General features: G+C 44.0%; 2 protein-coding genes across 7 annotated transcripts in view; one reads left to right on the forward strand and one right to left on the reverse strand.

The window, feature by feature from the left end:
- The window catches only part of COPG2 (COPI coat complex subunit gamma 2), a 160,064-nt gene extending 155,000 nt beyond the window's left edge, over positions 1–5,064 (forward strand). For 2 of the 3 annotated variants that reach the window (XM_033194247.1, XM_033194248.1), the window contains 4 exons: positions 2,660–2,757; positions 3,497–3,635; positions 3,927–4,025; positions 4,497–5,064. In XM_033194247.1, coding sequence (XP_033050138.1) covers positions 2,660–2,757; positions 3,497–3,635; positions 3,927–4,025; positions 4,497–4,627 — 467 coding nt within the window. In that variant the 3' untranslated portion in view covers positions 4,628–5,064. The remainder of the gene's footprint in view (positions 1–2,659; positions 2,758–3,496; positions 3,636–3,926; positions 4,026–4,496) is intronic. The other variant, XM_033194246.1, reaches the window with a different exon arrangement.
- MEST lies at positions 5,010–25,710 on the reverse strand. 4 transcript variants are annotated; one of them, XM_033194251.1, is made up of 12 exons: positions 25,352–25,710; positions 16,158–16,312; positions 14,443–14,522; positions 13,576–13,653; positions 13,316–13,452; positions 13,105–13,163; positions 11,680–11,720; positions 10,755–10,825; positions 10,393–10,494; positions 8,550–8,626; positions 7,273–7,336; positions 5,010–6,333 (listed from the first exon to the last, which is right to left on the reverse strand). In XM_033194251.1, exons 2-12 carry the CDS (start codon positions 16,309–16,311, stop codon positions 6,216–6,218), a joined length of 981 nt encoding a protein of 326 aa, XP_033050142.1. In that variant the 5' UTR covers position 16,312; positions 25,352–25,710; the 3' UTR covers positions 5,010–6,215. The 4 variants fall into 4 exon arrangements, with proteins under 4 accessions (XP_033050142.1, XP_033050143.1, XP_033050140.1 ...); XM_033194252.1 differs by lacking the exon at positions 25,352–25,710 and adding an exon at positions 25,228–25,329; XM_033194249.1 differs by lacking the exon at positions 25,352–25,710 and adding an exon at positions 19,487–19,767.
- Positions 25,711–27,212: the final 1,502 nt, after the last annotated feature.

A 27,212-nucleotide genomic window follows, 5' to 3' on the forward strand; every position in this document is an offset into this window, starting at 1 on the left:
GTCTTAGCTGCCAGCATCCATCTTTTCTATAATTCACTGGGTTCTTTTCTTTCTTTCTTTTTTTTTTTTTTTGAGCCAGAGTCTCGCTCTGTCGCCCAGGCTGGAGAGCAGTGGCGCGATCTCGGCTCACTGCAAGCTCCGCCTCCCAGGTTCATGCCATTCTCCTGCCTCAGCCTCCCGAGTAGCTGGGACCTGTACAGGCAGCACTGCGTTCTTTTCATGCAAATCTCCTTAATGGTTGACTGTCATTTTCAGTGAATCCTCACAAGACAAGCCTAATTTCAGAGACCAGTTTTAATGCAGATCTTCAGGGCATTCTTTCCTGATTCCCTTTGGTGTTTGTCTTCCTTTGTTTGTGTAACTCTTATCTTTATATTATGGCAGTGCATTCAGTATTTTCTTGCCATGGAAAGCCCCCCCACCCTCCTCCGCCTCCTCGCCCCCTTTCGTCATCCTCTCTAGCGGCTTCGATAGATTACTACCTGGACTTCCTCAGATCCCTGTAACCTCTCATTGTATCAAGTCATTGTATCATTTAAGTAAAAAATTCCCACCAAGGTTCCAGGAACGTTATCTCTACTAACACCATTCCTATTTACTTCCTTAATATCTTTCTCTGTATCAGGTCCTTACATGTAAGTGTCTTCTGTCTTTACCTCCACATAAAACCCAGCCCCTGTGCCCAGTCTGTGATCCACCTTCATACCTGATGTTGTCTCTTTATTCCTCCTCGTTTGCTGTAGCCATTCTGCTTAATTGGAACCACACTGGGTTGCTATTAGCTATTTGCTTAATGTCTCTCCTGACTCTTCATTCTAACTTGATCATGACCTTTCCCCCTACCATATCCTGTATCTGTTTCATTGTTTAAAAAAAAAAAATGCCTCACCTGACCTATTCTGGCCTTGTGTTAACTTTCACTTCTCTTTCTTTCCTCTTCTCCCTGAAGAAAATCCTGTCTTTATTAAAGCACACTCGTTCTTTCCTCAACCCCTAATAGCATTGAAATTGATTCTGCAGACTTGATAGGTTCATTCTTTCCTATATGGGGCAACCCACTGCCATCATCTGTTTTCAGTGTATTCTGTTGAATCCATCTGCTCTCTGAATTCAGACCCATTCTTCATAGTCCCCACCAGTGGCTTAAATTAGGCACATCTTGTCTAGCTTATCTCTAACCTTTCAATCTCTTGACTGCCTCAGCTCACCAGAGCCTGTTGGAAAATCATTTGAAATACAAGGTATTTTACAATTTATTCCGAAAACAAGTTATCTTCTCAGCACCTAGGCATTAGCATGCCTCTTACTGTTTCCAACTGCCCCATGGACTGTCTGGCCTCTTTCCTTTTGCTTGTTTGTACATCTTCCTCTGCTTGCCAGAGCTCTTTTGCATCTTTTGAGAGCCAATTAAACTACTGTGTCGTTTAACATTTTTTACAGTTTTCCCAAGCTGTTGGTTAATCCTGCACCTTCACATGGCACTCTCTTAAAACTTAAAGGATCTATGGCATTGAGTTGTAATGTCATAGATGGATCGCACACACACAGCCTCACATGCTTACTTAACTCCTAGACAGCTCCTAGAGACAGAGGTCATGTCTCAGTCATCTTTTTATCCAAGTGTCTGGCGCATAAGCTTATACCTTTACATGTAATGTCAACATGTATTGACAGTCACTACATGTGTGGATGGATGAATGGATGGAATTTAAAGTCAAGACTGAGCAGATGAAAGTCTTATTACCCAACCTGTCATATATGGTCTTTACATCTGAACCTGTTCTTTCCTCTCCTTGCCTATCCCCCAAATAACTTTTTAACTCCCCCAATATCTAATATTTTTGTACCTATAAGCTTTTTCCAGACCACAGATAAGATCCTAAATGCCTTTTCTTCATCCCTGCTTGCTAAATCCCCTCCTTCAAACATTTCAGAAAATCCTGTCTTCTTTATAAAGACTTCACTTTCCAAAAATGTACCCGCACCTCCATTTCTTATTACTTAACACCACTTGTGTGAAAACATACAACTGCCCACTTGCTTTTCCATTTAAGACACTGACTTTACCAATACTAGAAACTCATTACTGACCTCCTCACTTTAGGCTGAAGGTTGACATATAAAGCAAGTTCTGTCTGGTGATTTGTGGACCCGCCATCAGTCCACAATCTAAAGATAGTATTGAGATGCTGATGAGATTGGTCAATGTTAATCTGATGATCTGTATGCTTTTTTACCATCGGGTTTTTTTTGTTTGTTTGTTTGTTTGTTTTTTTTGGTCAGGTCCTAGAGCAGTGGTTAACAAAATACTATTTTTCAACTTTTAGGCCTCTTTGAGATAGGCATGGCAAAAAGCCCCCAAAAGGACCTCTCTGCTGCTTTCTTCATACCAATAGAGAAACAGTTTGCCCATGTTATCATTCCTGTACTGCTGTAACCCACAGCGTGGAATAGACTTTACATTCATGCTTTGTGAGACTGCCTTTCTGACCCGCTTGCAGGCTGCTTTTGAGAACCACTACCCTAGAAAACAGGGCATGTGTATTTAACTGGAAAATGTGGAACACAATGCTGAGTACAGGTGGCACTTCCTAAGAAATGATGGCAACTTCTCGCTTGCACTGCCCACTGATGCAGGTTTGCCTGCCTTCTCCTCCAGTTGCAGGCACCTTTAGCTGCACCATGAAGTTTACAGTCCGGGACTGTGACCCTAACACTGGAGCTCCAGATGAGGATGGGTATGATGATGAGTATGTGGTGAGTCTTCCCAGCAGAGAGACTTTCTTTGACACCTTTGCAACACTAAGTGACTTCTGCCTTGAGAGAACATTTTTCTAGGAGCATCTGACACAAACTTATGGGATGTCTATTCTTCTGAAACAGATGACAACTTAGGAGGACCTGGACTAACCCTCCTCTGTAACTGGACAGCATCAGGCCAGAGATAATTGAGATTTACCACTTCATCATTAAAACAAACTCACCCTTTTTTTTTTTCTTTATAATAGGAATAATTAAGAAATGAAAATAATTACATGATTTTCATTGAGATCAGTTTTATTTAAAATGATTTGGGGTCGGGGGTTGGTTTTGTTTTTTTGGTTTTTTGTTTTTGCTTCAGCAACTGTTAGTTTATAGCCAGATCATGGATTAAAAAGCCTTCACAGAATGGAGGGAAAACTTTTAAAAATATCAACCTCTCAGTAAATGATCAGAGGGTACTGTGTGCCCAGAACTCAGTGGTCAAGTGTGAGTACAACATGACTACTGTGTACCTCAGGGCTACAGATGTTGATCTGAATTTGGCTCTTGCCAGATGTTCTATTTTCTTGCTTTCGTTTGCTAAGGGCTACAGCATTAGATTTATCCAGACTACAGAACTTAAACTATTTTGGTGGTAGCGTTTTCTCTAGGCTCCAGAGAACCATATTAATTCCTGTATCTTTGCCCTATAACAGAAAGGACTTTTCTTTACTGACTGCTTGTTACCCACTAGCTGGAAGATCTCGAAGTGACTGTGTCTGACCACATTCAGAAAGTACTGAAGCCTAACTTTGCTGCTGCTTGGGAAGAAGTGGGAGATACCTTTGAGAAAGAGGAAACCTTTGCCCTCAGTTCTACCAAAACCCTTGAAGGTGAGACCCATTTTGCTATCAGTATATTGCCTGATAGCAGTATAACACCTAATAGGTATATTTGTTACTCCAGAAGAACTCCTTTAAAAAAAAAACTTCATAAATCTCTTACTTAAAAGGCCAGCACCCTGTCTTCATCATCTAACTGATCAGCCATTTTCTAGTCCAAGTAGCCTCCCTCTACACATCACCAACAACCCCTCCCACCCCAGCTCCCAGCATATACTGGTACAGAGGGAGATCCCTGTGCTTTACTTTCCTAATACTGTCTCATACATCTTCTCAACACAGAGGCTGTCAACAATATCATCACATTTCTGGGCATGCAGCCATGTGAGAGATCCGATAAAGTACCTGAGAACAAGAATTCCCATTCACTCTATCTGGCAGGTAAGAAGCTTCCATCAGATTTGCCTTCCATTTTCTTACAAAGCTTAATAGGATATAGATGGGCATCTTATGCCTTGCTCTCGTCCCATCATCCCATTATATGAGCCACAATTTGAAACCCAGTCAAAATGAATAATTTGTTTTGCATGCTATTCTTAGCTATTCTTTTAAGATGTACATTTGACCTAAAACACTTAAATCTCTCCAACAGATACCAAGGCCACCACCAACTTTCCTTCTGAGTACTCTAAATTGGTATTTTTGAATAACTTCTATGTACCTGGTTTCATGGGAATATAAAAAATTTATATTTGGAATATATATTTGGAATTTATGCGCAGGATTCAATTTCCACAGATCTCTGGAAAAGCTAAACTAATAGAAAGGAGATGCAGGGAGAGCATGATAAATTTCATTATCCAGTGCTTGTTTTGGGTTCTTAATATAGTTTTCCTCACTTTTTTCTCTCAGGTATATTCAGAGGTGGCTATGATTTATTGGTGAGGTCCAGGCTGGCCTTAGCCGATGGAGTAACCATGCAGGTGACTGTCAGAAGCAAAGAGAGAACACCTGTAGATGTTATCTTAGCTTCTGTTGGATAAAGGCTTACTGGACAAGAGGAAACTGATGTACACTTCACGGTCAGTGGGCTTTTAGGCTAGTGGCATCAGTTTCCCAGAATCACACTTTTGAAGATGAATGACTTTGGAGAAGCAAATTAAACATTTGGCCCTGAGCCAGCAGATCAAGCAGGTGTCTATCTTTGTGCATGGGTTGTTTTTTTTTTCTTTTTATTATACTTGGTCAGCTTTGGTACGATAGTGCAGCTTCAGGTGATCTTGAAAATCAAATACTATCCTATACTCCAGCTGCTTAACTTCATTTTATTCTTTAATTTAATGTGTACCTGAAAGCTCCTGGCAATGCTGGAAAATTTTTATCCCAGAGGGGTGGGGGTGAGGGGGAGGGGAAGCCAGAGTCCACTTTTGTCACAATTCATTTTTATTAATAGAAAATAAACACTTATTCCAGTTTCAAAGTTGTTATAGTTGAAGTTGCTAATTTTAAAAAATGAATTTTAAATAATCACTTAATCCTGCTTTGACTAAGACAATGAAATGTGGCTTAAAAAAAAGTATTCAGCACCATTTGCTCATAGGTCTTTCAGAGTTTGTTCTTAAAGTTTCTGGAACTTTCCTGTCTGTAAAGTATAGGAATTACTGAGCTACATTGGAAAGCCTCTCTGGGACAGTTAAGCAGTCATCATAAAGGTATCAGTGTACATTCAGCATGGTGACTTGGACTACACAACAATCCCTTCCCCTCTATAGTAGCTCAAGAGAAACATGCTTCTAAGCACTGAGGTATGAGGAGTCCCAGACTGTTATTTGCTGTTAGAATTGGTCTTCCCAGCTAATAACAGTCAATATCTGGCACAGATGCTATTGGTCCTTAATGTCCTGTGATTTTAGGAAGTAGTTTGGATTTAGTTCAATTTATTCAGAAGTCAAACATGTTTAATTAGCTTCACTACTCTGGCAGAGTAAGGGTATGCTGGTTTAGTGTCTTTATAAAATATATGTAATGTATAGGTAAATCATAGTCTTAAATACCTAGAATACTATATTATTTAAACCAATATCTATTTTAACAAAATGTTTATAACTAAAAACAGCTGATGAAACTAAATCCAAAGGTATGACAAAGAGGACTCAGCTCTGTGTTGCTTAAAGAACTTTTAAAAGGCATGTGCCCATAAAGTCATTCAAGGAAAGGGAAGGAGGCCCCCTTCGCCTCCTCCTTGCTATAGAATTCCTGTTGGGGCTGGGCCAGAAATGAGCACTTCTAAATATTTCAGAGAAATCCAAAGTGTTAAAAAGTATTTTATGCAAAAGAACGTCTTTCTGCATCAGTGAATAGTAATGCTCATCAGAATTTCCTAATAACACAAAAACAAAGCCAAGATACATTTGATCAGATGTCAGAGTAATGGGAGGTGGACTATTATGTCAACCTTAGTCAGAGCTCCTGCTGGCTTCTTCCTATACACTGTTCACCAATTTGAGTAGTGGACTTTGTGAGAGAATAATGTTTGATGGCCAGGACCTCTCTTGGGCATTTCTTCCTAAGTGGAATACACAACAGATAAGGGAGTAGGGGAGGTAATACAGGGAAGCTACTCTTTCCAGCTCAGAAGGAGTTGATGAAGCCCATATATGCATTCAAGAAGCCCATGGGATCCTCTAGCTGTGGATAGTGGCTAATGTGGTCATCCAGAATCGACACTGTGGACCGCGGCAGCGTTTTCCTAGTGGAAGAGAACAGCACGCAGGTGAACTTGAGGCTGGAGGAGGAGGGATGTAAGCCAGTGGGAAGCCCCAGTAAATGACCCTGTGGACACACCACACTGGAAGGAGCCACCAAAGAGCTTATTCACCTTCTACTCTGAAATTGTATCTTAGGCAGGTAAACTTGCCAATTCCATTTATACAAACTAGTTTTTAAATGTTCATAATCCAACAAACAACAACTTGAAAATATAACACTTTTGCAACAATTGTCAAAGCAAGATGACTTTCAGCTCCTTAGAGAAGGATGAAGCATCAAACAAGTGGATCACACAGCAACTCACTGCCCAAGCAGAGATAACCAAGGCTCTTCCCTTAATCCCAGGAGATGGGGGGGGGGGGTATTTTATTTAAAATTATATGCAAGCTGTTTACTACTAGCTTGTATCCAGTAGGCCACAGGAAGGTATGGAACATTCTTATGTGACATAATCAATCAATATTTCATATTCTGATACCTTCCAAGTAAGTACCTAGAGAGAATAGCAACCAATGAGAAGGCACTTTTCCACAATGAGCTCTTCTCAGTCTCTTTGCCATCTGCTCAGCCTAAGTCAATGAATTGGCTTTACAATCGGACTAAAACAAACACTTTGTAGGATATATCCACTTTAAACCTTTGACTCACATGAGAGCTTTTTGTACACCAAGGAATATGTAGCAGTCATAACAGTGAAAACAGACTATGTATAAATCAAGAGAATGTATAACTGAATTTCGTGATACTACAATTATGTTAGAATAAGATTCCTCAACTCAATCTTTTTATTGTTTCCTGGATGAACAGCCAATGAGGTTAGAGACAATGGCTAGAGCCAATAGCCCTCAACAGGTAATTCTGTTTACCACTGTCAGGATGAGATACTAACAAAACATAGACCTCTCTCGGGGAGACTCACCTGTACAGCTCCAAAAACTCTGGATAGGGATTTACAGGATCCAATGGCCCATAGATAAAATGAACTAGGAAAGAGAAAAGGAATGAAATACTTAACAGCTCTCACATCTGTTTTACTCCCACCCTAAAATTAACTCCTCTCCAAAAAGAAATGTTTTCTTCTCCCTTTTTTTATTATAATAAGCAAGGTCTATCTCTGTTGCTCAGGCTGGAGTGCAGTGGTGCAGTCATAGCTCACTGTAACCTCAAACTCATTGGCCCAAGCGATCCTCCCACCTCAGTGTCCTCAGTAGCTGAGACTTTATACAGGTGTGCACCACCACACTTGGCTAACTTTTAAATTTATCTGTAGAGAAAAATTTTTCGCACTGTGTTGCCCAGAGTGGTGCCAAACTCCTGGGCTCAAGCAGTCCTCCCGCCTCAGCCTCCCAAAGAGCTAGGATTACAGACGTGAGCCTCCTCAGCCAGCCCAAGAAAATATTTTCTGTAAATATTTTTTGTGTGTGATAGAAAACCTAGCTTGTTTTATTAGGTAACCTCTAAAGAGCGGCTAGGAATGCACCAGTTCATTCATTGGATACATCTCCTCCCATAGACAACTAATTGGTCCCTCATCCAGCTCTCCTGCACTCTAGACCAAATGGAATATGCCCATCTTTCAACATTCTCTAAGTCCAGGATACTATCATTCTTTAAGTATCTCTTCAGTTATAATAGACTTTTGACATTTGAAATCAACCGATCATTTCCTGAGCACTAATCACTATGTGTGAAACACTGTAATTTTCTTTTTAAATCTGTAAGAATGAAAAGACAAATACGTACAAACCACCTATAGCCTCTTGATTAGTAATCCAAACAGCCTTCTGTCTGAGCAATTCAGCATGTAATGTGGCAGTCACTGACAATGCACACCACAGCAATCAGTAATACCAACTACCTTTACGGTAATGTCTGTTTTTTATATACTTCACTCTACACACAAACATCACTGTTCCAGATGTCATGAGTACAGTTGCCAGTAAAATAAAGGATACTCAGATAAATTTGAATTTCAGATGAAAAATGGTTTCTTTTTGGTGTAAGTAGGTCCTAAATATTGTACAACACATACTTAAATACTAAAAAAGCATTTGTTGTTTATCTAAAATTCAAATTTAACTGGGTATCTTAACATTTTTATTTGCTAAATCTGGTAACCCTAATTGTATAAAGGAGTTGCAATTATTTTAACCCTATAGTCCTTCAGCTTCCTATCAATAATATAAAAATACTCACTGGGGATAGTTACAGAGGCAAGAGCTCCCACCCAGCGCCTTCTGAACTTCTTCCGCTGATTGATGTACTGTAAGAGACTGTAGGACAGGTAAGTCAGCATGAGCAGAACAAGAAACCTTTACTGTTACAGGGATTCAAGGGCATGACAAGAGCCACAAGGAATACAAGATACAATTTCTTAATCCAGAAGCAGTTTAGCATTCCTGGAAATATCCCACTTAATTTATCCATTTCTGTTAACCTCTAGAGTTAACCACCATGTAGCTCTAGCAGTGATTATGCCTACTATCAATATAAGAATTAGTGGTTTCATGTATTTATTAAGCAGGGAATGAGATCTAGGAAGGCTGATAGTTGGTTTGGATTTTATGTAACTAAAAAGCCCAGGTCTAAGGTTCCAATTTTGGCTTCACCACTACCTACCTCTCTGACTCAAATATATAACACAGATCTTTCAACTTGGTTTCCTCATTTGTTGGTTTGTTTGTTTTTTAAAAGACAAGGTCTCCCTATGTTACCCAGGCTGGAGTGCAGTGGTTATTCACAGGTGCAATCATAGCTCACTACAGCTGTAACTCCTGGCCTCAAGAGATCCTCCCACCTCAGCCTCCCAAGTAGCTGGGAGTACAAACATGTGCCAAAGAACCTGGCTAGACTCCTCATTTTTAAAATAAGAGGATTGAAACACATGATCATCTGTGTTGACATCTACTTTTTTTTTTTTTTTGAGATGGAGTCTCACTCTGTTGCCCAGGCTGAAGTGCAGTGGCATGATCTCAGCTCACTGCAACCTCCGCTTCCTGGGCTCAAGCAATTCTTGTGCCTCAGTCTCCTGAGTAGCTAGAATTACAGACGTGTGCCACCACACCTGGCTAATTTTTGTATTTTTAGTAGAGACAGGGTTTCATCATGTTGGCCAGGCTGTTCTCGAACTCCTGACCTCAGGTGATCCGACCACCTTGGCCTCCCAAAGTGCTCAAATTACAGGTGTGAACCACTGTGCCCAGCCAACATCTACTTCAGAATTCTAAGTGTAGATGTTGATGAGCACAAAGCTTCATCTGACCACAGATAAAATGGAGAGAATTCCTCCTTCTCCAGCATAAGACACTACTGCCACATTTTAGAACTCATGTATTCTACTCATTCTGCCTGGCAACTCCAGGACAGTTATTTTTGTGAACCCTCAAATATCTCATCTTAGAAACAGTATTTACTTTTTGGAAAGGAAAATATAAGATAATTTTGAAAGTCAGTCTTAATTGTTCTTCAGTTTTTTAATACTAAAATGAAATGTTCAGGGATCCTGTGGGGGTTAGGAGAGGGTGGGAGGATTGGCTGCCTCTAACACACAATTCCCAGCAAAGCCCTCAGTAAAAACACTGGAAGCTACACGGAGCCAGGTGGCTAGAAGACAGAGCCTTAGCCCAAGTAGTTACAGCTGTCACTACCTCTGGGTCCCCTGTGAAAGCTGGTTTGGGTCTACCTTCTCATTTGAACCAAGGCATGGGAATTGTTTGTACAAGACAGAAAAGGTAAGTCTGCCCTCTCACTCCCTGTTGCTCAGAAAGATAGGCAAAAGGAAGAGCCTTATACCTTGAGGGAGGCACTAGGCTACTTTCACAACCATGATTCAACACTTTGAAGCATTTAATACTAACAAAGAGTCCAGTTTCACTCTATTTTCTGTTTCTTTCTTCATATAGACCGTGACTTTTTGGTTTGCCCCATAGGTCATCAGCCTTCCTGTGATAGGGAATAAGCCAGCAAGGAACAGAACAAGCAATCCCCACTCTCCACAAAAACGCTTATCTGGAAGCCAAAGCAAAGGGTAATTTCTTACCTGTCAATGACTAAGTTCCCGTCATTGTTGCGGATCCCTGCCCACATGTCCCACAGCTCACTCTCAGAGGGCCGAGTATATGGCCCAAAGACTGGGGTGAGACTGAAAGAGTCCAAAACGCAGGAAGATAAGTGTGAGGAGAACTCAGAATGTTCAATATGGCTGGAACCTCAGAGGCCATGCAGTCCCGGCCATCAGTCCGACCCATAGGTAATTTATGAATTCCTTCTACTTCCCTGGCAAGCGGCCAACACCTTTGCTTTAAAATATCAAGCCCTAGGATTTGGCCCAGAATTGTAATGGCAGCAACTTTTCACAACATTGTTCCTAGGCCACAGTCAATATTTGACAGTGACACTTACCCTCGAGAGAACACGAAGAAGTTCATCAGTCGTGTGAGGATGGGTGACAGCACACCTCCGTCTTTGAGTAGCTGGAGGGGAATAAGTGGAAGTAAAGCTCAAGAATCCAGAGGAAGACCTTCACCTGGGCAAAGGGTTTTATATTAGGAACTAAATCTTTTTTTTTTTTTTTTGGAGACGGAGTCTCACTTTGTTGCCCAGGCTGGCATGCAGTGGCCTGATCTTGGCTCACTGCAAGCTCCGCCTCCCGGGTTCATGCCATTCTCCTACCTCAGCCTCCTGAGTAGCTGGGACTACAGGCACCCGCCACCACGCCTGGCTAATTTTTTGTATTTTTAGTAGAGATGGGGTTTCACCATGTTAGTCAGGATGGTCTCAATCTCCTGACCTCGTGATCCACCCGCCTCAGCCTCCCAAAGTGCTGGGATTACAGGTGTGAGCCACTGTGCCCGGCAGGAACTAAATCTTTAGCCAAATCTCCTGCTACTGAATGGTTTGGTACTTGGCATTTTGTTTTGCCTACCCACATTCTTCTCTCAAGGAAGACAAATCTATTTCTAATTCCATCTAAGATTACTTTGCTACAATTCACTAAATCCCTAAAACTTTAACTCTGATATATTCAAGTTTAGAGTAGGATCCTAATTTGTTCAAACATCAAGCTTGTGACACAGATCTTTCCATAGCTGTTATTTCTGCAAATATTTGTTGATCTCTTATTCTTAGGATGGGTTTTGGGTTTATGTAGGGGCCACTGCCTCTGCTTTAGTTGCCTATGAAGGGAAAAACTAACTTCATTAAGATAAATTCCCAAGGAAAAGTATTGAGCTACTGCCGATCACAGGAGCTACGGCCCTTAAAGGTCCCAGCATTATCTACGTCAGTGCAAATCCTCAAACTAAAGTCTGTCAGTGAAGTAGCCAACCTTTTGGAGAAGGAGTGGACGGTGAGTCTCAGGAAAGATACCTGTAGGAGAAGAGACTTATCTTAGTCATTTACCTATAGCTTTAATTTTTTTTTTTTTTTTTTTATAGAGACGGGGGTCTCACTGGTCTCAAGCTCAAGCAATCCTCTTGCCTCAGTCTCCCAAAGTGCTGGGATTACAGGTGTAAGCCACCTCACCCAGCCTACCTACATTAAGGTCAAAGGCAAGCCCATTATCAGAAACTACCCACCCTATTCACCATCACCTCTGCAGCCTTTACTACCAAAACAGAATTACGAATAAAAATTTAAACTGTCATCTAATTACATCTCCAGGAATTATATGTTTAACTGGTCACAATAAATCCCACTGGAATTACTTTTCCCATCTTAAAGATTGTGAAACGGGGAGAAAATATATGGTCATCCAAAATGCTGATAACCAGGCTCTGACTCCCCTTAGCATTTCCGCCATCACTCAAAACACAAGGGTTAATGATTTGGGCTGCAAGAATAAAACAAGAAGTTTTTAAATAAGTATAGGTCCTTTAAAAAACCTAGAGTTTTTCTTTTCCATTTCTCTTCAGAGTCAGTGGAAGAAAGCCATGAGCATAAGTGATAAAGGGAGAGACAGATTTCTCTCCCAGTCTGCTCTTAAGGCATTCAGGAGACATTTGGGTATTCATGGACTTGCAAGCTGGCTGCCCAGAAGGTCTCATCAGGGGTTCGGTATTTTCTAACTGAAACTTGGCAGTGCCAGTTAGGAGTTGGGGAAACTCATACAGTTAAGTCCTCACTTAACATCAGGATAGGTTCTTGGAAACTTCGGCTTTAAGCAAAATGAGGTACAGCAGGTCCTTGAATAACATCCTTTCTTTAAAACACTGATGAGAAAAAAAATTGGTTCCACTATAACATTTTATTTAAAGTCACAGTTCCCAAGAACCCATTGATGACATTAAGTAAGGATTTTCTACACTAACATCATAGTAGGATTAGAAACACTTGTGGCTTTTTTCTGTACCTTCAATCCTATACTCTCCTAACCTATTGCAGTTGTCACAGATACGGCAGACAGCCTTTACCCTCCCCACTTCTGATACAGCTGTTCCTAGGTCCTCCACTAGATCCTGCTATCTAATGCATTGAAAAAGCACATATGACTATAATGCAGCTTTTTACTGACTGTGTAAGTAAAGTCACTATCCTTTGTAATGCTGTTTGTTTATTTAAAAACATTCTGAGAAAGGGTCCATAAATCCTGTCAGGCCACCAAAGGAGTTGATGGCACAGAAAAGGTAGAGATCTCATAGTTTAATTATGTCTACTCGCAATATTATCAGATTACCATTTAGGTGCCACTGTGGTATCTAACGATGGCCCTTCTAGACTACACCCACTTTCTACCTACCACCAAGACATTTACCTCCATTTGACAGACAGAGACTCTTTATGGTAAGCCGACCAGATCGATTCTGCTTGTACCTAGAAGGGAGATGAGGAAACACACATGTAGCTGAGCAGACTTAAACCAGTGCACCTCTGAAGACAACTCCCAAGAGAGAAAAAGGATGCAAAGAGTCCAGAAACGATGTGCTCTCCTAGCATTATAAGCTGAAGTTTGAAGCTCCACTGACCTGTAGAGAAGCTCCTGAGCAACCGTATCTCCATAGTCATGAGAAAGAAGGTTGATCCTGCGGTTCTGGAGCCCCAGATGCCGCAAAAGTGCTTCCACGATGCTGGCCTGCTCAAATATGGAATAGTGATGTGGTCTCTGAGGAAAGGAAAGCCCACATACACAGGATGAAGTCATGAGGACAGCTCTCTGCCAACCTAACCCTCACAGTCTATGTCCGTCCCGACACCCCATCACCAGCCCCAGATAGGTGCCGCTTACCGGTTTGTCACTGAAGCCAAAGCCTAAGAAATCAAGGGCAATCACCCGATGAAACCTCAAGGTCAGACCTTCCCAAATCTACAAGAAAGGAAGGATGATTTGGGCTTTCTGCTCTTGCCCCTCCCTTTCACCAGACCTGCAGTAGCACAGGAGCTTCAGCCCTCTCTTGGCTTGACAGCCTTCCATAAAGAGAAAACCCCATGAAACCAGCACAGGCCCCACAGATGATCCTCCTGGAGAATGCTTTCTTCCTGCTAATGAATCCCTGTTGAGGGAGGATAACTTGGCAGTGATTCCTTCCAGAGTGCCAAGGAGTTTATCATTCCCTTTCAGTATATAAGAAACAGTTCAACATTTAATATTTTTTAGAAGCAATTCAAATGTGCAAGAGCCTTCTAGTGCTGACAACAAAATCCTTTTAATTTTCATTATTTTAATAAAAATTTTAAATTTTTATAATTTTAATTTTTATTTTAAAAATTTTTTAATTTTTTAAAAATAAATAAAAGGTTATTTTAATTTTTATTTAAAAAAAAATTTTTTTTTGAGACAGAGTCTCGCTCTGTCACCCAGGCTGTAGTGCAGTGGTGCGATCTCGGCTCACTGCAACCTCTGCCTCCCAGGTTCAAGCGACTCTCCTGCCTCAGCCTCTCGAGTAGCTGAGATTACAGGCTTGTGCCACCATGCCTGGCTAATTTTTATATTTTTAGTAGAGATGGGGTTTCGCCATGTTAGCCTGGCTGGTCTCAAACTCCTGACCTCAGGTCATCCTCCCACCTCAGCCTCCCAAAGTGCTAGGATTTGAGCCACTGCGCCCGGCCGAGGCTTTTTAAGACATAGTAGGACCTAGAAGTCTGACTTCATTACCTTGTACCAATCGTAGCTGGATGTTGGAAAACCATGTAAAAGCACAACTATCTCTGGACTTCCAACCACACCCACAGAGTCTAGGAAGAAGGAAAGTACAATTAATCAGGCCAAATCCCTATAAAAATAACCTCGAAGATGTTAAAATATAAGTAATCTGATACAAAAGACAAGAAATTGTGACCAAATTGACATTAAAATGACACAGTTCTTTTTAAAATGTAAGTTTACTGCGTTAGGTGAGAACAGGCCTTTTCTCCTTTTGATCTGTATATTAAAACATAGTAAAAATCATGCTACGTGAAAATACTTGAAGGCACCTGTTTACTCAACCTAGGTGTTTTTTAAAAAGCATATCCCCATTTCTCCTTTTGTTTTGTAATATGCAGATTTTTTCATGGTGAAAAGTAAATTTTCACAGTTAAAAGCATATGATCACAACACAAAAACTACAAATTATTAGTACTTTATCATGAATGGCCTCACAGAAATTCTCTAAGAGATAGCAACTATTCCCAAAGAACACCTTTAGCTTATACTATTTGCTCAGCACTTTTCATTCAGCAGGAGACCCAATCTAACATCAAAAACATAATAAAACTATTACAAAATCCTGTCAACTACAAAAAGGGCTTAATCAACATAAACATGAACTTTTTAAATGCATAGGACAATACGGAAGCATTCAGCGTCATCTAAATTAGGTAAACATTTAGACAATATTAACCTTGCTAATAGTATTGGATTAAAACTGGTATATTCATATACTGCCAGTGACATGAAACTTTGGTAATAAGGTTTTCAAAAATTAGAAGCAGTTGAAAATTGTATATACTTTAGCCTAAGAGGTTTTTTCTTGAGAATCTGTGCAAATAAAATCATTCCGTTTATGCAAGTAGTATAGTTTGAAAATGTAAGGAAAAAATAAACTGTACAGACATGAAGCTTTTCCTTCAACATTAGTTTTTTAAAACAGTAAAACTGGAAATAACCCAAGCCAACATAATGAAAATTGTATACTTACTTAATTGAATATAGCAAATGAGAGGAGGTCAGGAGCAATAATGAAAAACGGTTTATGACAAACATTTTTCGTTATTGCTCTTGACCCCCGCTCAAAATAAATCATTTCCAATCTGTTTCTCAGGTTCTTCACCTATAAAATGAGGTTAATGGCACCTATCTCCAAATGCTGTTATAAAGATAAAACAATGAAGGCTGAAAACATAACTCAGTACCTGGCATATGGTAATTACTTGATAAGTAATGGTCATAATAATAATCATCACTAGCAAATTAATTTATATAATGGTATTAAGACTTAAATCACAGTTACACTACAAATAATCTACAGAAAACGATAAAATGAAATCAGGGATGGTGAGGAGAGAACCAATGGTGGTTATATCTATTAATATTTTATATATTACCTGACACTAAGGTTGCCCAATTAAAAAAATAATAACATCAGAATACATATCAAGCAACAAAGAAAACTTATCCTAAAAGGTAAGTTCTGCAGGTTGGAATCTCAGTCCCAACCCCCATTCTCCCAGCAGTTTTCTGCGCTTCTCTGCAACCTCACTACACAGAAAGAGAGAGATACTCTCCTCCATCATTAAGGAGCAACAAGAGACCAGTACACACAAAATAAATACCTCATCTGGGACTTACATGACCGATACACGCAGGTGTTCCAATAGTCCATTTCTTACCTTGGTAGAAGATACGCAGTCCCTTGTAAGTGAAAAACTTGCCTGAAGACTTCCATGAGTGAAGGGCAGGAGAGAGCTGAGGGGGTGGGATGTGCAGGTACGCAGCAAGCAGGGGCACGGCCAACAGCCCCACCTGGACCCACCACTCCCTCATCCTGTAGGAAAAGCAGAGACCCACTGTAAGCAGTCAGGTAACATTGTACACTCATCTACAAACCAAAACCTGGTAGGATGGCGTGGGAGACTGCTGTTAACCAGCAATGATTACGTTGCCCTTCACATAGGCACAAAGCTGACCAAGACTATAATTGAACCTCTGTCTGCCATAGCACTCGCCATATTTGTTCATCATTCTAATTTTAAGGAAAAAAATACATTATTTCAACATATAATCTTCTGCCTCTGCTCCCCAACTTTAACCCCTTAGCCCCTACCTTTGTGGTCTTCCCAATACCTGCTGAAGAGGACTTTATATAAATAAAAGGGAGATGACAAATGCTGGACACTCTTTCGTTGACTTTTATCAAGGTTTCCCAGGAAAAAAAATAACTTCTTATTTACTCCAAAAGCTCTACCATCTACCCACTAGCCCCCAACAGTAAAATGTTCAAAATATATGTATGTGCTATATCTCATGTCTTAAAAGAGTGTGTGTGTAGTAACTTATCACATGTCCTCAAGCAGAGAGTTGCTCCTGATTTTTAATGCGTGCTTATCAGCCCTCCTGCCTAAATGAAGCCCCATTTAGTACTGGTTTCTGGGTTTGGGCTGAGAAACTGCTCAGGGTAAACAGTCTGAAAGTAAGATAGCTGCGCTGGGTATTCCAACATAAGCAGCTTTGTTATGACCCTGAATATCTAATCTCTTGAGAGGTCAGGGCAGTAGATTATATTTCTGCTTTTCTTAGCAGACTCTTGAAGTTTCCATTTAATTTCCTAAGACGCTCCCCCACCCCCAGATAAGGCATAACTCATACCCAGCATGTGAGAATTGATTTGTCTTTGGAAAAAGAGCACTGGTTGGTACACGCAACTCTCCCATGCCCAGGCCTTCAAAGGCACAAGTCAGTTTATCCACATTGACAAGGAGTGCCAAACAGGAATTATTAACAGTTCTGTTTCAAGTCTATGACTTCTGATGGTCAACAGATTAAGAATTGTCAGTAGGATGGAAGTTCTCTCAAAACAGCCAGAATGGAAATAATACCCTCCAAAACTAAAATTAGAGTTGTCATAGAGCTCAAATTAATTAATTGCTAAAGCCCTGGGGGAAATGGCTTTCTGTTTGTACACACATTCTTCCCTATTACCTGTAATCTACACGTTCACTAACTTCCTCAACTTACAAGATACTTCCCCCCCCCAAATCCCCGATAGTTTTAGAGATAGAGATAGCTAAACTCTAAAAACAAACCTGTGGTTTTACAGTGGTAAAATAACCATGTTTCTTAAAGAATCTCAGCTCCCCAGCCTATTTTTTAGGCATTATTAGGGCAGTCATTTCCTTTTTTCTCCAAAGTACCTGTCCGTAAAGACGGATAGAACCATTTAGTCCTACTTCTCAAGGTAATACTAGAAATGGTTCCAAAAAAGTGCCAGAACATGACAGTTATATCACAGTTTTCACCCCACAACAATAGCAGGCTATATCCCAAATACCTCCTTGAAAAGTCAGATGACAAAAAGCATTAAGTTTTGATGATCTTTACTTCAATGCATACATTTTCATGTGAGGATTTCATTACTCCTTTCCCCCAGTGCTTCTCATCGCGCTCATCCACGGGGTTCCAGCAGCTGAATCTCTGCAGTGACTCAGCAGAGAGCCCCGGGAGGGACGGCCAGAGCGGCAAATGGGGAGGCTTCCCCGCTGGTGCTTAGGGAAAGTGGGGGTTAAAAATCGAGGCGATCGACCAACATACTCCACTCCTGGACACCCCCCTCCACACCTTCCTCCTCTTACTCCAAGAAAGCAAAGCGGCAACCTCTCAGGGAGCCGTTTCTTGTCTCATTACCTCAGTAAAAATGCCCCCATGACCTTTTAGGATTTTTAGAAGTGAAGCAGCCTAGCAGTCAGTAGGCGAAATGGGTTAAGCAAACATTTTTTGGCCAAAATCCCAATTATTTGATGAGCCATGAGCAGAGAAAATAAGCAAACTCCAGTAACAAACTTTCCAGAAATTTCTGGGCCTTGATTGCTTCATCTTGTAAACAGAAAAACACACTCCCGTAATAATACCACCCAACCTGCTGCCCACCTGATGGCGTCGCCGCAAAATGAATGAACCACTTTATAAACCCGCGAAACTAAGGCGAACAGTCGTTGCGCAACATGACCGTTTGGTCACGTCGCCGTTCTCACTCGCGCTTGTTACTGAAATCTGAAAACTACTTAAGGCAGCTGACGGGTACTGCGAGTTCTAGTCACTTTGCGGTGACTCCCGCCACCGTGGTACCTGGGTCTTGAAATCCTAAGCTGCACCACGGCGATCTCGGCACTGCGATTATCTTGTTTTTGAAATTCTAAGGTGCGCCACGGAGATACCGGGGTTCTAAAAACTCTAAATCGCACCAGGACGATGCTGGGGTCTATCCTTTAGGTCGCACCACGGCAATGGCGGGGTCTAAAAATCCTACATCGCACCAGGGCTCTTTGGGGGTCTAGAAATCCTAAATCGCGCCACGGTAATGGCGGGGTCTAAAAATCCTACATCGCACCAGGGCTCTTTGGGGGTCTAGAAATCCTAAATCGCGCCACGGTAATGGCGGGGTCTAAAAATCCTACATCGCACCAGGGCTTTGCCGGCATCTATAAATCCTAAATCGCGCCACGGCAAAGGCGGAGTCTAAGAATCCTGAATCGCACCAGAGGGAAGCCGGAGTCCAAATATCCTAAATCAAATCAGGGCGATGCTGGGGTTTAGAAATCCTAAATCATGCTGCAACAATGAGAGTATAAAAATCCTAAATCGCGCCAGGGTGATGCCAGGATCTAAAAATCCCAATCCGTATCAGGGTGAGACTAGGGTCATTATGGATCCCAAGTCATATCAGGATAACTCTGGGGTCCAGAAATCCTAAATCTCACCAAGGCAATCCCGGGGTCTAGAAATCCTAACCCAAAGAGGTCCCGCGCTCTGAACATTCCACTGCGTGCATGAGTGACACCCCCTCCTCAAGTAGGCAGAGCGGGCGCGGAATGCGTGCCGCCTGTCGGTAGAGTTTTCGCCCGAAGGCAGCCCCGGCTCGAGCACGGGCACGCAGTCCGCCGCTCGCCCGCGCCCTAGTCCCAGGGCGGCCAGCCACACCCCCTCGTTCCCGCCGCACACCCACCTGCGGAGGCGATCTCGGCGCACCATGGCCGCGTTATCCCATGCCGCCCGCCGCAGCGTTGCAGAGCACCGGACGCCGCGGAGCCCGCAGCCGTGCAGGGCCAGCCGGCAGCAGGGGCGCAGCCCGCAGCCCACAGCAGCGCAGGGCGGCGCCGCGCCCGGCAGCTACAGCCACTCCGGCGTGCGCTGCGGCACTGCGCTTGCGAGGCGCAGCTGCCGCAGAGGAGGTGCCGGGGTGTGCTGGTTGCCGCGGCAGCGCGGAGCGAGTGGGCACCGACTTTTAGAGCCCACCCGCGCCCCGCCCCTAGCCCGCCCATCGCCGCAGAACCCCTACCGCCTGCTCCCCCGCTCGCCGCAGAGCCCCTCCCAGCCACTCTGCCACCGCCACGGCCACAGAGATGGGGTGCCCCTCTAGCAGTGGCTCCTTTAGGGAGCACCTTCAGTGGTGTCGAGCCCCCTCCCCAAGACCCCGCTGCTCCCTCGTGAACCCCCAACCCTGAGCCCGAGATTCTGCTGCAGAAACCCTCCCCTGACGAGTTAAGGCCACGGGCAAAAACAGCAGACCCCTGAGAGCCTCAACACTTTCCTCAGATCACCCACAAACCCCACTGGACGCCCACAAGCCCCACAGGAAGATGGCCGCTCGACCTAAGGGGCAGCAGGGCTCGGGGGTGCCGGCCGTGGCGCTTGCTCCCGTCCCTTGTACTGAACCGTGAGAGGTGGCAAGCCACGAGGGCCCTACGCGCCCTAAGTTCCTAACTACCGGTAACCATCAAGGGCACGAGCAAGCAGCTAGGGAGCGACAAGCTCTGCTGGACCCACCAACAAGCTAGTAAACAGATTAATGGTATGGCCACTATGGCCAAAGTTGCACAAAGTCCGGTTTCTGCCACTCCAGCCACCGCCGTCGCGCGGGGCAGGTTTCCTTTACAGCAGCGCGACGTGGTCGGCATGCCAAACTCCCGGCTACAGCAGCGCCCTCGCAGCCCTGCTCCCTGCATGCGCCAGTCCGCGCTGCACAGAACAGTGGGCACAATTAGGAAAGCAAAGCCCCCTTTATTTACGTAATATAGAATCACAGTGCAAGGGCACGATGGCACAAGAAAGAAGGAGGAATTTTTCTAATCCATAATCCTTTAAAAGGCATCCCTTACGCCTTTGAAAAGTATAGAGTATCATGAAGTGTCTGTGTTCATTTTCTGACCATAAACTGAAATACCTGTGAACGCACGCGGGGCGCAAGCTGGTGAGCGGGGCGGCCGGCCGGCCGGTGCCCACTGCATCCAGAGGAGGCGCTGCAGGCCTCCCTTCGGTCGCGCACGGCCCAGGCCCTCCGCGACTCTGCAACTCTGCACCCCGAAAGGTTCGGCGCTGGCCCGCAGGGCCTCCAACCCGTCACCGAGGGCGACCCAGGGAAACTACCGCCTATGAGCCTGTCATCAGAACCTGTGGCACAACACAGGTACACTTCTGCAGGGGTCTGGTTGCCCCCAGTAAACGCACTCATGAAACAAATGCTGATTTAGCACCTACAGCGCACTAAGAACCCGGGGTGCGAAATAAATGAGAAATAGCCCCGTCCCGAGAGCAAGATACGGGCCATCTGGAGGGGCAGAGAGACAAGAACTGCCACTTTTTAAAATTTTCCTTGTAATCTCCTAGTAACGTTTGTGGCAGTTGACCCACTCCTTCCTAACATGTAAGGCCCTCAGAGGCCGAGCCCAAGTATTATTCGCCTTTTGTATCCCCAGAGCCCGCCACAGTGCTGGCCCCTAATAAATACTGCTTGAATAAGTACAAGAATTTGAGGGCGCACAGGGGAGGAAGTAATTAAGGGGAGGGGGGAAGGGTGGTCTTGAATGATGAATAGACATTTACCAGAGAAACAAAGAACATTCCAGCCGGAGGGGACGGCTTTCGCAAAGCACTGGAGGCTCAGGGCCGTACATTTGCGGAAAACGGGAAGTCCTTTGAGCCGGGGCACCAACAGGCAAAAAATTAGGCTAGCAAGAGAATTTCATCATAGGGAATTAGGAATTTGTTCTAGAGAAAATGAGAAGCCACAGATGGATTTAAACTCTTTATGGCCTTAATTGGTTACTTAACAAAATTTAAATTAGTCTCTTTACAAGTCAAAGATTACCTATTTTAACTATCACTACCTTTTAAAGACTGAATTACTCTTCAAAATCTAAATCGGTTCTTCCAACAAGGTAAAGGCTTTTCTATTTTAATAATAACAATAACAAAAGCCTTTACGTTATATATTTTTCATACTTATTGTTAATGGAAACTTTGAGTCCTACAAACAATTCCACACTTTCATTCTCACCAGGCCAGAAACACCAGCATCCAAGATGAAGGCAATTTTCTGTTTATGGACTGAGTGCCCCACAAAGGATCTTATTCTGAAGGCCATGGAACATGTCTACCCACATGGCTCAAGTGGGCAGCCTGGAGGAGAAACAGTTTAAAGGCCCTGGGGGAAGCGGGGAGTCCCAGGGAGAGCTCCCCAAGACAACAGGAATTCCAAGTCTGACACTCGGGAGAAATCCTCCCTTCAGACATTATTGATGTCTGGCCGAGTAATTAGGAAAAACTTCCTTGAAGGAGGGATTGAGGTTGAGATGGGCATGGAACCCAGATCTTAGAAAGCATATTACTGTTTGGAAGAACCCTGAGTCCAGAAGTCAGCTCAAAGATATCGGCTTGGCCCAACCAGGAATTTGCTGTCGGAAGTCTAAGAGAGAAAATGCTGGCCATAATCCCCCAGGAGCCAAAGAGTTAACGAATCTTCTAAATGTGCCTGATTTACTTCCAGAAAGGAGCTTCCTCCACAGGGGGAGAATTTGACCCAAGGTATAAAACACTCAGAGCCCTGAGAAAACACACAGCCACACATAAATCCAAAGCCTGCTCTGGCTTGCTCGAAGTTGCACCGTTTCAGTTCCTCCAGGCTGATGCTATCCTGGGCCGTGCAGGATATCTCATGCAGTAGTCTTCCCTCAGCCAGTGGCTTATCACACATTCTTGTCACATTCCAAGTCTAACACAGTTCCGCCTCACAATAAGACCTCAGATTTGTGCAAAAATTCATGTAGAAAGCTCTGCATTTATTATCTTGCTGATTCACAACAGTGGTATGGGATCTGCAGGGACGGTACCACAGATTCAATAACCATATTTTTCTAACCCCAGTTTGAGAACCATAATGTGACAAGTGCAGGATATTTATGGAGACAACAAGACACAACTGGGACTGCCACTTTCAAGAGCCATCGTTGTAGATTCAAATCAACTAAAACACTTCATAATGGGAGAAACTTGGTTGAACAGAGGAGCACATGTTAACGAAGGGGTTTTGGTTGAGAAACTTACCGAATCAGTAGGACAGGACCCTAAAAAAGGCTACTGTGACTGTAGACTGAGGGGAAGTACCAAAAATAAGCTAATCTTACTCTATTCTGCTAGTTAGAATTCACAGAAAGCATTTTATTCTGTTCTACAGAGCAGATAGATATTGAAACACAGAGACGAATAGGAATGTGTTCGGAGAAGATCAACTAAATGAATTGCAAATTGAAGGTGTAACAGCTCTTGTATTTTAAGCTCCTACCATGAGCATGGATCTTCACCCAACATATCCCTGATCCTCACAGTAGCCTGACTAGACAAGTATTTTCACTCACAGATTTCAGAGAAAGATACGGCAGCTCGGTATGCTGCGTGTTAGGATGTGAAGGAGCTGGGAACTGAACGCAGATGTGCCTGGCTCCAAAGCTGGCCTTCTTTCCACTACTCCACACTGCCTCCCTGTTTGAAATCGCTGGGCATATTTAGTTTGAAGAAAAGAAGCCTTGTGGAGTAAGTAGAAGAAGGAAATGTGTTAGTGGTCCTCAAATATTTGTGGAAGCAGCATTAGACATTTTATTCTGTATGGCTCCAATGAGCGCAAATTGTAGAGAAACAGATGTCGATTCAACATAAAGAATTTTCCAACAGTAGGGGCTGTCTAGAGGGATTGGGTGGCTCAGTCATTTGGGGATAGGACAAATTCCCTGTCCACTGGGGGCTGGGTAACCCTGTGGCAGGTATGCAAGCTCTGCATATAAGACTGAATGAATGATTTGCAAGGTCTTTTCCCATCTGAGGTAAAGTAAGGCTCCAAGATGAACTGGAACTTGGCCAAGGTGATCCTCTACTGAGGGGACAAATCTGCAACTCAGTCTTCCCTAGTTATGTCCCTCAGCCCAGAACCCTTGGTATGACATGCTGCTTCATACTGAGGGCAAAACAAATTGAAGACATTATCATCAATAAAATCACATCAACCTCGCTCTCAACCAAATTAACCAATATGGCCGGAAGCAGTGGCTCACGCCTGTAATCCCAGCACTTTGAGAGGCTGAAGCAGGCAGATCACTTCGGATCAGGAGTTTGAGACCAGCCTGGCCAACATGGTGAAACCCCATCTCTACCAAAAATACAAAAATTAGCCATGTGTGGTGGTGTGTGCCTGTAGCCCCAGCTACTTGGGAGGCTGAGGCAGGAGAATGGCTTGAGCCCCAGAGGTGGAGGTTGCAGTGAGATGAGATGGCGCCACTGCACTCAAGCCTGGGCGACAAAGCGAGACTTCATCTCAAAAACAAAACAAAACAAAAACAAATTAACCAATATATCCCTGAAGCGACTGGTGTCTTCCTCTTCGGGCCCATTTTTGAGTAAAAGTCTTTGGCTGTAAAAAGCTCAAAAGATGAGTGGTAGACGAGGGAAGCAGTGGAACTGAATAATCTCTTACCCAAATAAGATGACCCTAAATGACAGATGGTTGTTTCTCCAGGTGACAGCGGGCACCCCTAAACTATCTTCACACACCCTCTGCATTACTCCACACATCCCATTATCCCACAGCTGGTACTGCTTCACCAGGTACTCCTACCCCACTATCCCGCACCTAGAGGACATTTTATCCACTCAAACAGATAAACAGGCTGAAGGATTCTAATTAAGTAATAGAATCTTGCATTTTTATAGCTCTTTACCCTTTCACAGATATTATCTCATTTGTCCCTCACCACAGTCCCCTAAGGAAAATAGCTACTTTCTTTCAGGCAGGCAATTTCCTAGCTGCCTGGGCAGGCAAGGGCTTCAGCACAAGCACAGTCGGTCTTTCTCGCCTTTTTTTTTTTTTTTTTTTTTTTCTGTTACTACTTTCCCACCTTAGATTATGCCTCGCCAGAATGAGTCAACCAGGAGCAGGTGCTTCCGTTTTCCTCGATTGCTCTCCTCACCTCACCGGCTGTCCCCCTCCCCGAACCAGGCCTCCAGCCGCGTCACCACTGCCGCTCTCCGCCCTGGTGACCCCAGCGCCTGGATCTGCACCTGCAGCTCCGACCCCGAACGGCCGCGCCCTCTACCACTCGGTCACACCCGTGTGCCTGCGACCTTCCCTACCTCCAAGGCTGGCTGTCCCCCAAGTGGGAAGGCGCAGCCTCCCAAGAAATCGCCCAGGAGGGCGGGTGGAGCCAGCTAATTAATGACTAAGCGGGGGTCAAGCCTCGGCGAGGGTTTGGCTTTTGTGTTCTCTACGACCCCGAGGTGCTGGGAGACGACGACCGAGGCTCTCGCCCACGTGGTCCTCTTGTGGGCCGGCGGCGGCGCACCTAGTGCGGGAACCCACGCGCCCCGGGAGCCCTCCCCTCGCCAGCACAGCCTCACGCCTCCTGGGCCACGCGCACTTACCTGCCCCCCAGGACTGGTGTGGCCCACGCACACGAGCCACACCCACCAAGGAACGCTAGTCCCACTCCTGAAGCGGGCTGCGAGGGTGCATGGGGAGAGCACTCCTTCCCCGCCCGCCTCTTACCTGATTCAGGTAAGACCTGGGCTACAGGACTCCATGTTTGGGAGAACCCGTTGCGCATGCGCTTCCTGAGGCCAGAGGTTCTCGGCCTTCACCCTGTGGCCAGGGAGGACCCGACCACGAATACGCCGCGAATACGCGGCTCGGGGCTAGAGCGTCGCCAGGTCCGCTCACCAGCCCATCGCCCCCGAGCCCAGCATGTGCTGCCGCCTTCTCCCTGCCAGGCGTCAGCGCCACCTACTGCAAAGGGTATGAAATGGCAGGCCGTGGCTTCGACAATAGCCTACGGCATTGGATAAAGAGAGTAAAATTGTATTCGGCCTGATCTGAGTACTTTTACATAATAAAAGTGAAGGCCAAAGAAGTGACATTTTGCTAGTTATTAACTACGTAGAGATCTTTGGCGAGCCTTCTGTATTTCAGCCATTCCCCTGATTTCACAATTACCCTGAAGATGCACAAGTCTCCATCGCCAGCCCTCCCTCTACCCTGTGCTCTAGAGCCTTATATTTGCCTCCTTTCTGCTGTTCACATGGTGGACACAGACATCTCATACTCAACAAGAGCTAGGTGAAATTCACTACCCTTTCTCTACCTCCTCTTTCCCACACTACAAACTGACCCCTGTCCTAAGAACTGATGCTTCCTTCTCTAGTCTGTATCTTGGTTAATGCACTTCCATCCACCCCCGTCTCCCACACACTGTCACCAACCCCGGTGGAACAGTGGAATGCGGCCAAGGGGTCGGGCACCTTTGGATACAGATCTCAACAAGTTCCCTTCTCCCCATCCCTTTCATCTTACCTCCCGAGGGTCTCTTGAATTCATCTTGCTCTCCTCCATTCCTAATGCCATTTGCTCTTGTTCGGGGCATTATTTCTCACCTGGACAACTGCCTCCTAATTGGCTTCCAAGTCTCCACCATCACACCTTTCTGGTCCATCATTCACACCCCTGCCAAAGTGATTTTTCCAAAATGCAAATCTGATCACATCTCTCTTCTAAAACTCTTTACTGACACCCTATTGCTGGTGCTAAATCCTAGCTCTTTAGCTCCGCATGCAAAACACTTCAAAATCTGGTCCTTGCCTTGACTTCCTCTAGAATCTTCTATCTTACCACCCCCATCTTACCCACCCCCACCAGAACCTCATGATCTGACCAAACATTACTAATTATAGTTACTCCCAAAACACCATGTGGTTTCCTTTCTCTGTGCCTTTACACATGTTCTCCACGACCAGCTATGTCCTGTCCCACTTTGGCTACCTAAAAAATTCCTGTTCATTCTTCAAAAATCAACATAATTTTCATATCCTCTTGGAAGCCTTCCATGAAACTTTCCTATGGAAATGATCCCTCCCTCCTCTGTGCCGTCTCTGTCCCTCAGTTGCCTTATCACATTGTTTTGTGATGATGTTTGCAGACCTGTCTTGCCTCTCCTACCACAGATCTGAGCTTCTTGAGGACAAGGACAGCATTTTATACATTTCTATATCCCTTTTGCCAACCCAACATTTTAATTTTCTTTTTATAGACAAGAGATCTCACCCTGTCTCTAGGTTAGAGAGCAGTGGTGCGATCATAGCTTGGTGCAGCCTCCAACTCCTGAACTCAAGAAATCCTCCTGCTTCAGCCTCTCGAATAGCTGGTATTACAGGCATGCACCGTCATGCCCAGCTCAACCCAACATTTTATAACAATGATGATAAGAATGAATAACAGCAAACATTTGTTAATCACTTTGTGCCAGATGCTGTGCTGAATTTCTCATATGTACATTTTTAACTTCTGATGATTACCCTATGAAGAACTATTATTATCCTAATTTTACTCACGAGAAAACAGGCTTTGAAAGATTAAG

Source organism: Trachypithecus francoisi, unplaced genomic scaffold (genome assembly GCF_009764315.1).
Source record: "Trachypithecus francoisi isolate TF-2019V2 unplaced genomic scaffold, Tfra_2.0 Lachesis_group4, whole genome shotgun sequence".
Lineage (NCBI taxonomy): Eukaryota > Metazoa > Chordata > Mammalia > Primates > Cercopithecidae > Trachypithecus > Trachypithecus francoisi.